The sequence below is a fragment of the Panthera onca genome, chromosome C2, assembly GCF_046562875.1.
Source record: "Panthera onca isolate mPanOnc1 chromosome C2, mPanOnc1 haplotype 2, whole genome shotgun sequence".
NCBI classification, from domain to species: domain Eukaryota; kingdom Metazoa; phylum Chordata; class Mammalia; order Carnivora; family Felidae; genus Panthera; species Panthera onca.
This window is the reverse complement of record NC_138347.1, coordinates 105,192,621-105,207,484: the sequence shown is the minus strand read 5'-3', so window position 1 is coordinate 105,207,484 and position 14,864 is coordinate 105,192,621. Positions and strand designations below refer to the sequence as shown.

At 40.1% G+C, this 14,864-nt stretch overlaps 1 protein-coding gene across 5 annotated transcripts in view; it reads left to right on the top strand.

Moving 5' to 3' along the window:
- The window catches only part of SCHIP1 (schwannomin interacting protein 1), a 549,016-nt gene that overhangs the window by 491,912 nt on the left and 42,240 nt on the right, over positions 1–14,864 (top strand). The window contains exon 1 of one of the 5 annotated variants that reach the window (XM_060639090.3): positions 3,797–4,088. The exons of the other annotated variants lie outside the window; for them this stretch is intronic. Within the exon in view, the coding sequence (XP_060495073.1) occupies positions 4,059–4,088 (30 nt within the window). The 5' untranslated portion in view covers positions 3,797–4,058. Of the gene's footprint in view, positions 1–3,796; positions 4,089–14,864 lie in introns of those variants that run through there. 5 annotated transcript variants of the gene reach the window in all.

Below are 14,864 nucleotides of genomic sequence, written 5' to 3'. Positions count from 1 at the left end.
AAGACGATGATTTCCTTGCTCATCTTCCCCACCCTCCATAACTTCATTTTTTTTTCCTAAAATTTCATTATGAACATTTTCCAACTGGATAGTTCTTACGTGAATACCCGCTTATGCACCTTCCAGATTCTACAGTTAATGTTTTACTAAACTTGCTTTGTCACAGCTTTCCATCAAACTATCCCTCTACCTAGCCATCAATTCCTCTCATTTATTTGATGCATTTCAAAGTTTCACTAAGCCTCCCTCTAAAAACTTAGCCTGCATATCATTAACTACAGTTCAATATTTGTTAAGCATATTTTTAAAGTTCTTTTGAGATAAATTTCACATACAATGAAATGCACAAATTTTAAATATATTATTCACTGAGTTTTGGCAAATGTACACACCTGTGTAAGCCAAGACCTTATCAAATCACCCAGCTTGTGCCAGAAAATTCCTGATACCCCCCTCCAAGTCAGTCCCTGACCCCAGAAATTCGCTTTTGAAACTGTATGCTCCCATGATCTGTAGATGTGACTTTTTATCATACATTTACTACCCAAAAAATCTCTTTGATTCTGTTGCTAGTAACTGCCAAATTGAAAAAATACTTTTCTGGATTTACAGACACCACAATTTGCTCAATGGCAGAAAAGTAGCCCAGTCAAGAAATACTCTAATTTTTCCTCCTTTTAAACATACCTTTGATTCAAATTTAGGTAGAGCCATACTATAACCTTTTACCTTATGATAGATTTTTTTAAGTTTATTTATTCATTTTCAGAGAGAGAGAGAAAGAGAGATAATGCAAGCAGGGGAGAGGCAGAGAGAGAAAATCCTAAGCATGCTTCACACTGTCAGCATGGAGCCCTACTGGGGCTCGAACTCATGAACTGAGATTACAACCTGGGCCAAAATCAAGAGTCGGTTACTTCACCAACTGAACCACCCAGGCATTCCCCATTATGATAGATTTTGATTTCAAGGCCAACCTACATTGGCCCAAAGGGGTTTATTTCTCCAAATCTCGTGGGCCTTCATTTAGCATTGTTTAATAAGAACACATTCACAAGATATGACCCTAGAAAATCTGGAGGTTTGTTTTTCTTGGATGGCTTGTTGTTGTTTGAGGAGGAGGATTTATATTTTTGGGCATGTCACAACTTTCTTAGGCCTCAGTTTCCATATCTGGAAAATAACAGTGTATCTCATGAGGTCCTGTCCAAATCTGAAAACCAATACTTTTTATGGGAAGGAAAGTTGTAAAGACCTAAGAAGAAAAAAGAATCTCTATGCTACATAGACCATACTTAAACAGTTCACAAATATTTTTTGATCCAAAAATAACAAATGTTACTGTAGTTTGGTAAGTTATTCTAGCTTAAATGTTCTTGGAACAGCTGGTTTCTGTTTAAAGTTTTTTGTACTAGCAAATCATAATTTAAATTGTAACACAGAGTCCTCTCCAATGAATGACTATAAAGGGAAGCTGACTTGATATATTACTTTTTTTTTTAATATTGTTTATACCACTTGAGAGGGTTTTTTTGACAGGATTTGAGATACAATTGTCAGAAATTTGTTCTCCCCAGAGCCACCTCTGAGTCACTTCCACTATTTATGGAACAGCAACTGTGAAGAGTGGGATCATGTTTAGGCTTTTTTTTTTTTTTTTTTTTTAAACAACACATGATAAATGTCTTCAGGAGCTTATGTAATCTATCCCAGAGCCTTTAGTTTTCAGAAGAGAACAGAGTCCAGGAAGTGGCTTTTTGGGCCTTGTACAGCTTGAAAGCATGTTCCCGAGTCTTTAGGTCATAGATTGTCCGTGTAATAACTTCAGTAAAGTGTTAACGGCCTTTGAAGTTAAAGCTCTTCTGTCTTGGAAAGTTGGGGTATGCCTTCTATATTAGGTATAGGATTTCCATTTCATCTTATTTGCTACCTTGCAAAAGGAACTTTTCACTTTGGCCTACTTTTCCTTGCACATACATAGGCTTCCAGAACCTTCATCTAGGTAATTATATAGCAAGGTGCTCCTCACAGACATCTCTGTCTCTGTCCTGGCTCAGTAGAAGGACAGAGTTTGGGATGAGGATGTACTGAATATTGTTTCCTTTCCCTGAAAAGTTTCTATTCTCTTTTCTTCATCCTACGTTTAAGAAGACTCATGATCTAGCTCAGGCTTCTGCTTCGTTCATCAACCTTTCGTTGTGCCACCTGCCAATGAACAGGTCTAAAGAGTCCTGCCCATGTCACATGGCCTGTCTTTCTCCCATATTCTACAGAGAAGGGCTGTGACCTTCTGCAGGGTACCTCTCCAGAGTACCAGAGTATCCAGAGTACTGGGTTCATTGGAACCCAGTGAGCCCTGTGCTGAAATGCAAACCTGTGAGATCATCACTTGGGCCTTCCCTGCTGCCTTCTCATTCCCCTAAGTAGGATGCTGAAGCCGTGCATGTGAGTGTTTCACTGGAGTTGAACTCAGGTAGCAAACTTTTCTCCTATGTGAATCTCAAGTAGCAAAAATTAAGAATATTTATTTTAAAAAACGTTTTTTTCTCTTTCCAAACAACAGAGGCGCTGTTACAAAATTATAAATATATCACCATATATTCCTAACACACATTCCTACCCTTCCTTAAGACAGGGATTGAGGTGAAAACTTGTCAAACATGTTGATTTCATTCCTCAGGCAAAAAGTACTTGTTTTTCTCTGTCAGTAACATAATGAAAACTGCATGGTTAATAGTAAGAGTTTTTGAGGAGGTAGATAGATAGGTAAAAATTGCTTACGAATAATAACCCTATTGAATTTTTTTTTAATTTGCTGGTTTAAATTCAGTGAAGGTTTTATAGAGTACCATTTATGTGGTCGAGGCCATGTCATTAAGAAATAACAAAACAGATTGCATATGGCAGCTGAATAATATAGATAAGGAAATTTTATTTTATTGTTTACTTTCTTAATTTTCTGTAATTAAATTAGCTTCAAGAATTTACAGGCCTGGTTGTTTCTTTTTACATATCCTAAAATCCCAGGATGACCCTGAAGTACTTCAGAAATTGTTTCCCTTTTTTTCCCCCAGAAACATGTATTTCCTCTGAGTACTATCTGCAAGTCCAGAATTCTTTCCATTACGGCCTCTTAGGTAGAATGGCCTGTTTCTAGGATCATATGTCCTGTATTGGGGATATCTATATATTCAAGTCACGGCATTGGGTTATATAGTTTAGTTTCATTTTCACAAAATGAATGAATTATAGTGACTTTGATACTTGAATCAGCCCTCTCCCTAAAAATTTTTTTTAGAAATAAATATTTCATTCGATTTCTGTTTGACTTAAAAAGCAGCTAAGAGCCAGTAAGAAGTGGGGAATCAACAGAATTACAAAATGCCATTTTTTAAATGAGTGAAGACCCTCCTTTTAGTTCTAAAGTTGACAAACACTTTCAAAAACTCAACACAGAAAACATCCCTTCAGTGTCAATATGCAGAATGGATTGTTTTCCCCTTTGCATGTTAAAAGTTCCGAAATAATCCTTAAGGCCTCTTTTTCATAGCACCACGCAAGCAGCATCCGAGGGCTGGAAGGATGATGCCGGAGGTTAGAAATGTTCAACTGCAACATTGATTTGTGTCTGTCTCTCTCCCTCTCCCTCGCTGGCCTTTTTCCCTTTAATGAGGACTAGAATGTTTCCACATCAGTTAACTGCCTTCATAAAGCACCAGAAGGTCACACCAGCCCCAGACTGATCCTTTTCTTTGTGCCTATAATATAATTGGCTGATTGTGCCAGCGATGAGCGCGCCCCCTCCCCCAGCCCAGTCCTAGCTCCATGTTTGTGAGCCTGACTGCTGGTTTCCGAGGAGAGCGGCTCGGCTCGCTGCGCGCTTCCCGGCACAGGCAGTGCCACTGCGCAGGTTGATCAGCGAAACAGCATCCATTTTAATCTGCGGGGAGCCCCTGCCTTCCCAGGGCGTTCTCTCCGCCAGTGGATGCTCCGCGCTTTGCCTCGGCAGCCTCGCTGAGCAGTCCTGCTTTGGGGTCTGTGCCCTAGGATGCACTGAGATGGTACATCAGGAGAACTGTCCGTATCAGGTAAGATTTAAAGCCTGATTGCGAGGCCGGAATCCTTTGGGAGAGGAGGCCTTCCTCTTCCAAAGCAGCAGGTTGCCTCTTTCCGGATTTTCAAGGGATTTTGCCATTCCCCACTCCTGGCCTTCATCGCATACAGTATCTGAATTGTAATTAGGTTTTCTGGGGAGTAATGGGGCAGAAAACAGTGCTTCCTTGGCCTTTAAAGCACATTGTGAAATCCACTGAGGTGATCTGTGCTTTGCACATTCTCTATGTATGTGCAAAGAGAGGAACTGCTATAAACTGTAATTGAATTTAAGGGGCTTCACAGAGAGAAAAGCTGGTCACAGTTCACTAGGGTAACATTGCAAAATACGGTTTTTGCTCATTGCATAGGATGTGAATTGCTTTGCATCCAGTTTTTAGGATTGTCTTTAAGGAAATTATATAAATACGAAGTAGTAATTGATGATCTGAGAAATTTTCAAAAATCAGCCAGCATGCACTTGATGTTTAAAGTTGCACTTGTTATGTCTTTCCAAACTTATTTTTACATGCATGTTATTTTAAATGGCTAGTAAATAAGAATTAAGGTGCCGACATGCATAAAAAACTCCACAGAGAAAATTTTTCAGGATTACATATTCACCTTTGTGCTAACTTGCTACGTGAAGTTTTGAATTAAACACTTAGACAATTTCAGAAGACCAGTTCTAGAGTGTTAATAACTCCTTCCCTGCAACTTGGCCTGTCGAGGCAGCATTGAAAGTGTCTTCCTTGTAAGCAGACAACGAGAATGTTCTCAGAGTGATTGCTCTTTGCAGCAGCAGGCATGGCTAATCCAAGTCCAGGATAGTTAATGTTGGGGTATTACCCAACTGACCGAGTTCAGAAGCTCTAAGAGACCAATTCTTTAACTTAACAATGCCTCTTCCTTGTGTGAGGTAGGTTACCTGAGACAAGCAGGTGTTTCTCATTAGGTCAGATTTCCCACAGGTAAATGTATGCAGGCAGACTCGTACATTTCACAAGCCTTAAGCCGGTGGTTTCTCAGCTAAGTGTGCCTATACAATATATTCATACACCTTTTTCTCTGCTTAATAATTAGAATTGTGTAATTATGGGCTTGTTTTATTGTATTTTCATTTCATAGTACATTTAAGTCACAGACCCTAAATACCGAGATATGCGCTTAACAGGAATTCTTCCCAGGAGCAAGGGAAGATGCTGAGGAAACAGCCAAAACTTCACTTAGACACAATACCGAGTTTGGGAATGGAGAATGTCAAACATCCATGGAGAGCCTAACCTACTTATGGCATGGCTCCAGGTGACTAAATTACTATCATAATTAAAATCATTTTTCTTCTCTCTTTTCAGAGAAGCTATATAATTTAATTTTTGAAAGGCAAGCTACTATAAGATTATTCCCTATACCTTTTCATTCAGTTGATCGTGAAATCCCTGGTTTTATAGGTCAAAAATTGGTCAACTATCAGCAGTTTCACCTGAAGAGAAAGGATTTTGTTAGCCAACTGCTCCTGAAAGAAGACAAATTGATTTTATTTTACTTGAACTATGACATGTAACACTGTCATTGTGTGTTTAATAGTTTTGAAGTATTTATTGCTTATTTTCATAATAAAAGTAAGTGTATTAGTCAGACAATAATAGTATATTCTGCATCTTCATGGGGTTTTGGAGTAGAACCACCTTCATGTATATGTTCTTTTGAAACACCCTCCCTTTATGCGTAAGTCAGTAAAAATGAAAACATTAACCGTGAAGCCAAGTCTCAATCCACTTGGAAATCTTAGTTTTAGAACCCACCTGGCACCACATGTGATTGGATTCAGAAAAGACAGGTTCTCTAAGTCCTTAGCTTGATTGTCATAGTCACTGATAATACAGACAGTAGGATGTTTTTCAGAAACCTGCCCCTTTTTGGATGAAAGCTTATTTATTTGTTTGTTTTTATTTTTTTAATTTATTTTTTTAGTTTCTAATTTACATCCAAGTTGGTTAGCATATAGTGCTATAACGATTTCAGGAGTAGATTCTTTATTTGTTTTTAAGGATAAAAATGCAGCGACTAAAGCAAGTTCCTTAGGGTAGCATTTTTACTGAGTAAGGTCTAAGTTATTTGTAGGACTGATTCCTTTCTTCCCACAAATGTATACCAGAGTTTCTCAATGGAGAGTCCATGAATGGGGAACTTCAGGGGCCATTCCCCCAAAATTACATCCACATTTTGGATGCATATGTCTAGGTGTATATTATTATTATTATTATTATTATTATTATCATCATCCTCAGAGCATAATGGCCTCCTAACTGCTCTTACCCTTGTCCACACCCCACAGTAGTCTTATTTTCAACACAGTATCCAGAATGATCTATGAAAACCTAAATCAAAGCATGTCAGTCATCTCAGATTCTCCTCCTCACAGTAAACCCCACATCCTCCCAGGTCTTTGGCCCTCAGGGCCTTGCATCAATTTGCCTCTGATTCCTCTTGGACTCTCCACATTGTCCCTTCCTTTCACTCCCCTCCCACTATGCCAGCCTTGCCTTGTACTTGCTGTCCCTTCTGCTGGTTGTGCTTCCCCCAGGTAGGGTTGCCAGATTCAGCAAATGATCTGCAGTGTTTGGAACATGCTTATACTAAAAAATCGTTCTCTGTGTATCTGAAATTCCAGTTCACCTTGGCATCCTGTGTCAGTAACTGCTTTCTCACTTTCTTCAGGTCTTTGCTCAAACGTCACCTTCTTGGGAAGGCCTTCTCTGGACTTCCTGTGTCAATTTCCAACTCCCCGGTTCTATTCCAGTGTTTCTATTACACTTCCCGAATTTACTTTTTTACTTGGCATTCATCACCATCTATCAGAGTTCGTATTTTGTATGGTTCTCTATTTTCTGTCTCCCTCACTTTATGTAAGCTCCATGAGGGCAGGGATTTTTATATTTATATCCATCTGCTTTCCCAGTGCTTAGAACAAACCCTCAAGTAATATGGATGGATATGCTTACTCTGTATAAAATTGACTAAGAAAAAAGGCATGTAAACATACTGTGGCATCGTGGTTTCTTATATTTTGGTAGCCACTGGGATGACTTTCTGTCTTACCCTATCCATCCTTCCCTCCCCCCACCCCCCACACACCATTAACCTGCACTGTTTTCATTGTCTGTGGGTCAGATAATCCTTTTGTTTCTTGTTAGTTTTCTCATCTATGAAATGGGATTTTTCCCTAGTTATTATCCTGGTATGGGAGCTGGCAGGTTCCTGTCAGAGGCCACCTTTCTGCATAAATAAGTCAGTTACCATGAATTAAGAGCAACCTTCTTCTGACGCACACCAGGGGCCCAGTGACAATTGTAAAGCAGCCAAGGAAAACCATGTATCACTTCATTTCCCAATTATTTGTTGCCAATGTATGGATGTAGAAGTGATTGATTGCTTTTTCAAATAGAGGATTATTTTGAAAAAGAGTTTCACTGCTACCAAGAGCTTGAAAACCTCTGAAGTGTTTGGACACACTGTGCTTTGAACAAGTTAACCCAAGGACAGATGCTCAGAGAGCAATTCTCAGGCAGAATTTTTTATGGTTGTTTCGTTTTTAAAGGTTCTCACATTGTCATCATCTCCGTGTACTTCCCCCTCACAGGATTTACATTCGCCAAGAGGTTACTGAGGCATGTGTTGTCATTTTCAGTTGTAGCCGTGTTAAAAGATAGAGCTATCGACCTCCATTTTCCAGTTTTGGGAGGAAGCCAATCTCTTCAGGAAAGAACCTTGCCCACAGCTTCAGGCCTGGCAGCCTTCAAGAGGCCAGATTTTTCTAAATGGTCTCTGAGAGGAAGCTTTGAAATTTTGTTAACTTGAAAGCACAAGTTTAGGTCAAAGGGTCCATTTTGCTTAAAAGCTCCTAAATATTTTCTTCTCTTTCCCTGCAGTTGGTTTTTGGAATTAGTGTGGATATAAAAACAATGACATGCTTTTATCCCTTTCTTCCCATTGCTTAAATTCCCTACGACCTCAGATATAGATCACGCCCTCACATTCTTAGCTACTGTGGGAATGGAGTCTTGAAAGAAAGAAAGGAAAATGGCATGTGAATGACTCTCATCTCTTTCCTCCCTCGGGTACATAAAGAGACTCTTCTTCAAACACACACCTGGTCTTGAGGAAGCACAATAGAAATCTTTAATGTTCCCTCGTTTTCCTTAGGATAATTCCAGACCCCTTTGCATGGCACTCAAGACCTCACTGTGATCTGAACCCCTGGCAGAAACACTCCTCCCTCTAAACGCTATACTCGTGCCCCCATATTGCCATTAGTACTCGTGCTTTGCTGCGGTACCTCAGCCCAGAATGTCTCCCACCCACATACCACCTGCTTCTACCTCTGCAGGTTGATGCAACTTTCAAGGCTCACATGCCACCTCCTTTGGGAAGCTTCGCCCTCTCTTCCCCCACTGACAGTGTCTCCTTCTCAGGGCACTTTGTTTTTTCTTCTAACAGAACCCAATTACAGCTAGTGATATACAAGTCTGTCTCCCCCATTAGGCAACAGGCTTCTTGAAAACAAGGACCTTATTTCATTTTTAAATTTGTTTTAAGTTTATTTATTTATTTTTGAGGGAGGCAGAGAGAGTACCAGCAGGGGAGGGGCAGAGAGAGAGGGAGAATCTCAAGCTGTCAGCACAGAGCCCAGCATGGGGCTTGAACTTGTGAACCGTGGGATCATGACCTGAGCCAAATCAAGAGTCGGCCGCTTAACCAACTGAGCCACCCAGGTGCCCCGGGACCTTGTTTTAATTCCCTACTGTACACGTGGCATACGTGTTCAATAAATGTTTGTTGGATTGAATTAACATTCTCCACATTCGGTGCTGTACTGAGTCCCCAGGACGAGAACTACCCATGCTAATACCAGAGAGAAGCTCAGATCTGTGCATTGCAACAGGGAGTTGGCGAAGCTGACCGCAGCATCCCTAGTCTCTGGCTTGTGAACCTCTTGAACAGTTGCCAGCATGTCAAACATCCCACGTGCCAAAAAAGGGGGGTGTAGCGCAAAGAATAAAATAAATGAGACAGACATCCCAGCCTCCCCAGAGACGGTGCATTAAGAAGATACCTATCTACCTATTTCTCTTTCACCCCCAAAATCTTCCCAAGGTGAACTTCATGGTCTTTCCCCAAGCACTTTTTCAAAATAACGTGTGGTCAGTTGAGGCAAGTACTTATCCCCCAAGCCCCCTTTCTTAATATATCAAATTTTGCAGTGAATCTTTTTACCGTAGAGAGGAGTAGTTTTACTGCCTCCTGAAACACGAAATTTTTCTTGGACAAAACATTTCAGTCCAATTGAAGTGTCATACCCAGCACATAAGATAAAAGATGCCCTGTATTGATTCCAAATGATAAACTTAGGGAGTATATCAATTTAAGTAGTACATCAAGATATTTTTTAAATTCTTGCTGGAGAAAGTAGTAAACATGCCAAGATTCTAGTGGGTTATTTAATAGTTAACAAAGGAAAGGAAATATATTCTATCCCTGTTGACATCAGGCCAAGTGAGGGCTCATTTCCCAATCCCTTCTTCCTGTGAATGAGAAAACAAGATATCAAATTTGAGTTCATTTAAGATTCCACCCAGTTTAAGCCTGGTTTCATCCCCAGCCAGGAAGAAAAATATATTGACCTAATGGAAAGGGGAATTTCAAAGCATTTTAGTGCATTATTTAATACAGGCTTTTAAAAATAAGTGCAGTGAAACAATTTTTAAGCTTATAGTTTTTTTTAATTGGAAAAAGATTTTCCCATAATTAATAGCGTTGAAGAATACTTCATCTGCATTATTTTGCCTGGTTGATGTATAGTTGTGTTTTTCTGAGAATGGGATCACATATATATCCCCTTAATTTAATTAAGAAAATAATTCTGGATATAAATCTATCTGTACTTGTTTTTAGCCAAGATATCTGAAAATCTAATTCATATGTTTTACCACAAAAGGAGCACAGTGATAAGTGCCCAAACAGAAAAAAAAAAAAAAGTCATTTCAACAGAGTTTCATTATGGCCTGATCTGAAATAGAAATTTAGTACAATACATCATTCCTATTTAAAGTAGCACTTGGGGCTTCAAATACCATGATTCAGACACCAAGTAATTTTAAGAAATAAATATGCCACACATTTCAAGATGGACATCTAGTATTTTCTCCTGGAAAGGGGATGCAATGAAGGATGGGAAGGAAATGGGAACATCTCTATGGTAAATATCAGTGCATGGATGATTTTTGGAGAGTAGAGACCCTACATTCTCTCACACACACAAATACACATAATCTTGGGTGACTAATCACAATTTCACATGCAGAAGTTCAACACTAATAGAGCCATATCCTATTATTTAGTTATATCCTCCATCCCAAGGGAAAATTTGAAGTCCTGATATACTTACTATTCCCCGTGCAGTATATAGAAGCATCAGAAACTATCAAACTTCCTGAAATAGTAAGTACTTTGACACAACTATTTGAATTCAGAGGGAAACATCAGAGTGGCCTGTGACAGTTAACCTAAGAGAGAGCCATTAATGGGGTAAAAATGCTAAGAACACAGAGAAAAGAGGGCATTGTCCTGGTCCTCCTTGGAAACGTGCAGTGGCCATCAAAGTGAGTGCAGTTGAGTTTCTTGTGCTCAGGTTTTCAGTTGAGCAGGGAGATTTATGTCTGTGGCCCTCAGTCTTTCAGATATGGGTAAACGCCTGACACTCTGCCAACACATTCACCTCCTCCACCCCACTCCCAATGCTGTCATTTTAATTTTTTTAACCCGCACTAAAAAGTCCATTTAAAAATTGCCTGCATATTTTTATAGCTTATCTAGCTATCAGAATACCTTAATGGAAAGCAAAGCAAATTTAGATGAACTTTGCACAGAAGAAAATAATAGTTAATTTGCAAAGAGATTATAAATTAGGCATCAGTTTGTATAGCACATGGAGTTTGGATTTTAAGGTGGAAGAGAATGCAGTGGGCTGCTGAAGGGTTAATCAGGATGAACTAGAGTTTCCATCTATGAATAGGAAAATCTTTTGACAGCACGTGAGTGATTTCCCAGTAATGTGGTCAGTGTTTTCAGAATCGATCATTTCCACCACTGGCCGATAATGATCATTTAAAAGCATTAGCTCACGTGACCAGTTCAGATGTGGCTTGACAGGAAACTTCAAGTTCTAGTCCTTGAATTTCAGGGCATTGGGTGAGAAGACACCCTTTCAAGCTCAGGGATTATAAGTAGCTGTGTGTACACTTTTTAAAGGAAAATATTAGTAGCATCTGGGCCTATGTTATGTCAGCACAGTTCATTTTAGAGAGGTCAGCATTAGAGGAAAGAACCAGAGGAAATTATCTGTAGGAAGGATGCTGGGGGCTATTATCCCTTTGTTTGCATAGCTACTATAGAACCACCAAACATTATACTCAGCTCAAATCTTCCAAGGTGGTCTTTTGTTTTGGTTTTTCCTTTCCTCTACTCATTTGGACCTCTTGGAAGTAAAATTAATTACAGTTTGATCCCAAGCATCTAAAGTCAGGGTCTTGCCACCATGTCTGGCAATATGGTCTGAAATAGATAATAGCTTATAAAGAATTGTTTTCAAGGTCTGAAGCTGGACTTCTGAAATTGAAGGTGCATTCAAAATTCCTAGACTCTTAAAAATGAAATTTCTGATTTCAGTAAGTCTGGGGTGGGATCTGAGAGCTTGCATTTCCAGTCAGCTCCCAGGTGATGCAAATGCTGTAGTCAGAAGGACACACGTTGAGTAGCAAAACTCTCAAAAACACCAAAGATCAGACCCCATGGTAGGAAAATACCTTATATTCAAGATGACCCAAGCCATTCAGATAGTGGTGGTACAGCTTCTTCTGGAAAGGGTCTAAGTTGTGAACCTATGTGGTGAGCACTCCTTGAGGAGGGGGTGCAAAGTAAATTCACAAGTGGGGCCCGCCAAGCTCTTGCATCCATGTTTCAGGGGAGATGTTCTATCACTTTTCTCTATGTAGTGCTTATTAGAGAACTACTTATGACAAGAAGAGGTATAGGGGTTAGGGAAAGGGAGTGGTCTTTCATACTTGTTACTGTTGTTTGGCTGGGAAATTTCCATCTTGGATTTTGAGGTGGCCTTCTCCAAAAGATGGTACGGTAACAGTATGTATGTATACATGTATATGTATCTATGTGGTCAGTATATTAGTGTATATATATTAATTTGAATATAGATAGTTAATGGTGAGAGTTTAGTCATTTTAACTAAATGTATAAACCCACCGGTTAAAATTAAAATAAAAAGATATTAGTAATTAGGCTTATAGTTTTATGTATTTTGCTCAGTCTTGTAAATTTTAATGTTTTAAATGTTGATTTATTTTTGAGAGAGAGAGAGCAGGGGTCGGGCAGAGAGAGAAGAGGACAGAGCATCTAAAGCAGGCTCTGCACTGACAAGCATTGAGCACGATGCGGGGCTTGAACTCGCAAATCATAAGGTCATGACCTGAGCTGAAGTCATATGCTAAACCAACTGAGCTACCCAGGTGCCCTCTAGGTTTTTGTAATTTCATCCATGTTAACTTTTTTTTTTTTTTTTGATGGGGGTGGCGTGTGCATGGGAGGGGCGAAGGGAGATGGAGAGAGACAATCTTAAGCAGGCTCCACACCCAGGGCAGAGCCAAATGCGGGGCTCAGTCTCAAAACCATGAGATCATGACCTGAGCTAGAATCAAGAGTCAGATGCTTAACCAACTGAGCCACCCAGGCAGGCTCCCCCTGTTAACTCAGGTAAGTGGACTGGGATGCTAACTAACCTAGGCAAGAGATTGAAATTCCTGAAATTTGTGGTAGTCCCCGTCTTTCAATCCAACAAGACCTACTTTTATCTTTTGAACATGTGTGATTTCCACAGAAGATTTCAGTTGAAAAGCACTAATAGGAACTGTTAATGTTTCCTACTGTGGGGCATTTAGAGGAAACATTTAAAAAAAAAATTTTTTTTTTTTAATGTTTATTCTTGAGAGAGAGAGAAACAGAGTGTGAGCAGGAGAGGGGCTGAGAGAAAGAAGGAGGCACAGAATCTGAAGCAGGCTCCAGATTGCTGTCCAGCTGTCAGCACAGAGCCCAACACGGGGCTCCAACTCATGAACGCTTAACCAACTGAGCCACCCAGGTGCCCCTAGAAGAAGCATTTTAAGTAATACATACATTTCTCCTCTCTTCATGTATTTATTCAACAGCCTTTCACTGTCCACTTAACATATGTAAGGGGTTGTCTAGATGCTGTGGGGAAAACAAGATGAATAAACAGAAATCCCCGCCCCCTTAGAAAAAGGCTTGAAACCGTAACAGCTGTTGGAAAGAAGTCACGGTAGCGCTAAAAACACCATGGTAAACTAGAAAGGAAAAGTCACCATACAGCATGTTAGGGCATGACCATCAGTGAGGGAGCTTTTATTTTATTTCTTGAAAGTCTCATTATCAGGGGAACACGATGTGGGGTGTTCAGATATGCGATTTAGAAAACGTTTCAGTACGTGATATTATGAGTGCAACCAGAATCCTCTGTATTAAACCCTAATTTTTAAAAGCTGCGCCTGACTATTTTCTTGTGTGCAGTTGTTTCTTACTGAGGCAGCCAGTAGAAGGTGGTATAGCACACCCATTTAGAAGCAGAGGGCCCAGGTTTCAATTGTGGCCTGGGCCATTGGCAAGCCGTCACGCCTTGGACAAGATACCTGACCTCACTCAGGTATAAAACGCAGTTGATAATAATATCTACTCCAAAGGTTTACTGTGAGGATTAAAGACATATGTAAGAGACACGTGTAAAGTGCCTGGCACATAGCAACCCCTCCACAAAGGACAGCTATTGTTACTGTGTTAATATCTGTCATACAATAAGATGCATGCATGCTTCCTTCACTTTAACTAATCTCCTTTGGCAGGATTTAATCTACCCAGGGTCTTTGAAAGTAGAGCATTTTTACCCAGAGCCATAGGTTTGGAGAAATCTGCAATGTTGGGAACACCCACAGTGGGGCTGCACTTGGTGGCCAGCATTGCCTCCCAGGCCTGGAAGGTGTTCTGAGTTTCTTGTATGCACATAGTAGGACCCTTGTCCAGAGTGAGGGTCCTGGGGTCTGGAAGAGAGTAAGACAGGGTAGATCTCGACTGGGGAGAAGCTCTGCCCAAATGCAGGTGTGGCTCATGAGATACAACTTGTCATCGTACTGTCCAGCAAATGTGCAAGTCGTGCTTTCGGGAACTGGGTCAGGGAGATGAGGGGGAAATAAAGGCAGGATTTGGATTTGAATCAGGGACTGCACAGGAAGGTGTTTGCCGTATAGGCATAGGGCTCCAGTAAATTACATTAAGACAGGTTTATGCCACGAGTCTTCCACAAATTGATTTTTTTTTAACTTGTGGAGAGAAATAGACAACTCAGAGTGAGCATGTGAAGGCTTACGTTGCATGGCATTTTTGCTTTAGAACTTTGTTGTTAACAGCACTGGGGTTGGTCAGGAATTCATATTGGAAAACGTATTGAGTAGGACAGTTGCTGCTTTCTGTCCAAGCATGTCAGAGTGTGAGATCGTCTGTTAAATGGAGGCTGGGCCTTTGAATTCTTCTTTGGCCCCTTTCTCCTGCAAACAGTAACCTTTTTTTTTTTTTTTTTTTTTTTTTAATAGTGGGTATATTTTTAGTTTATGGTAGTAGTAATTGGATAATGA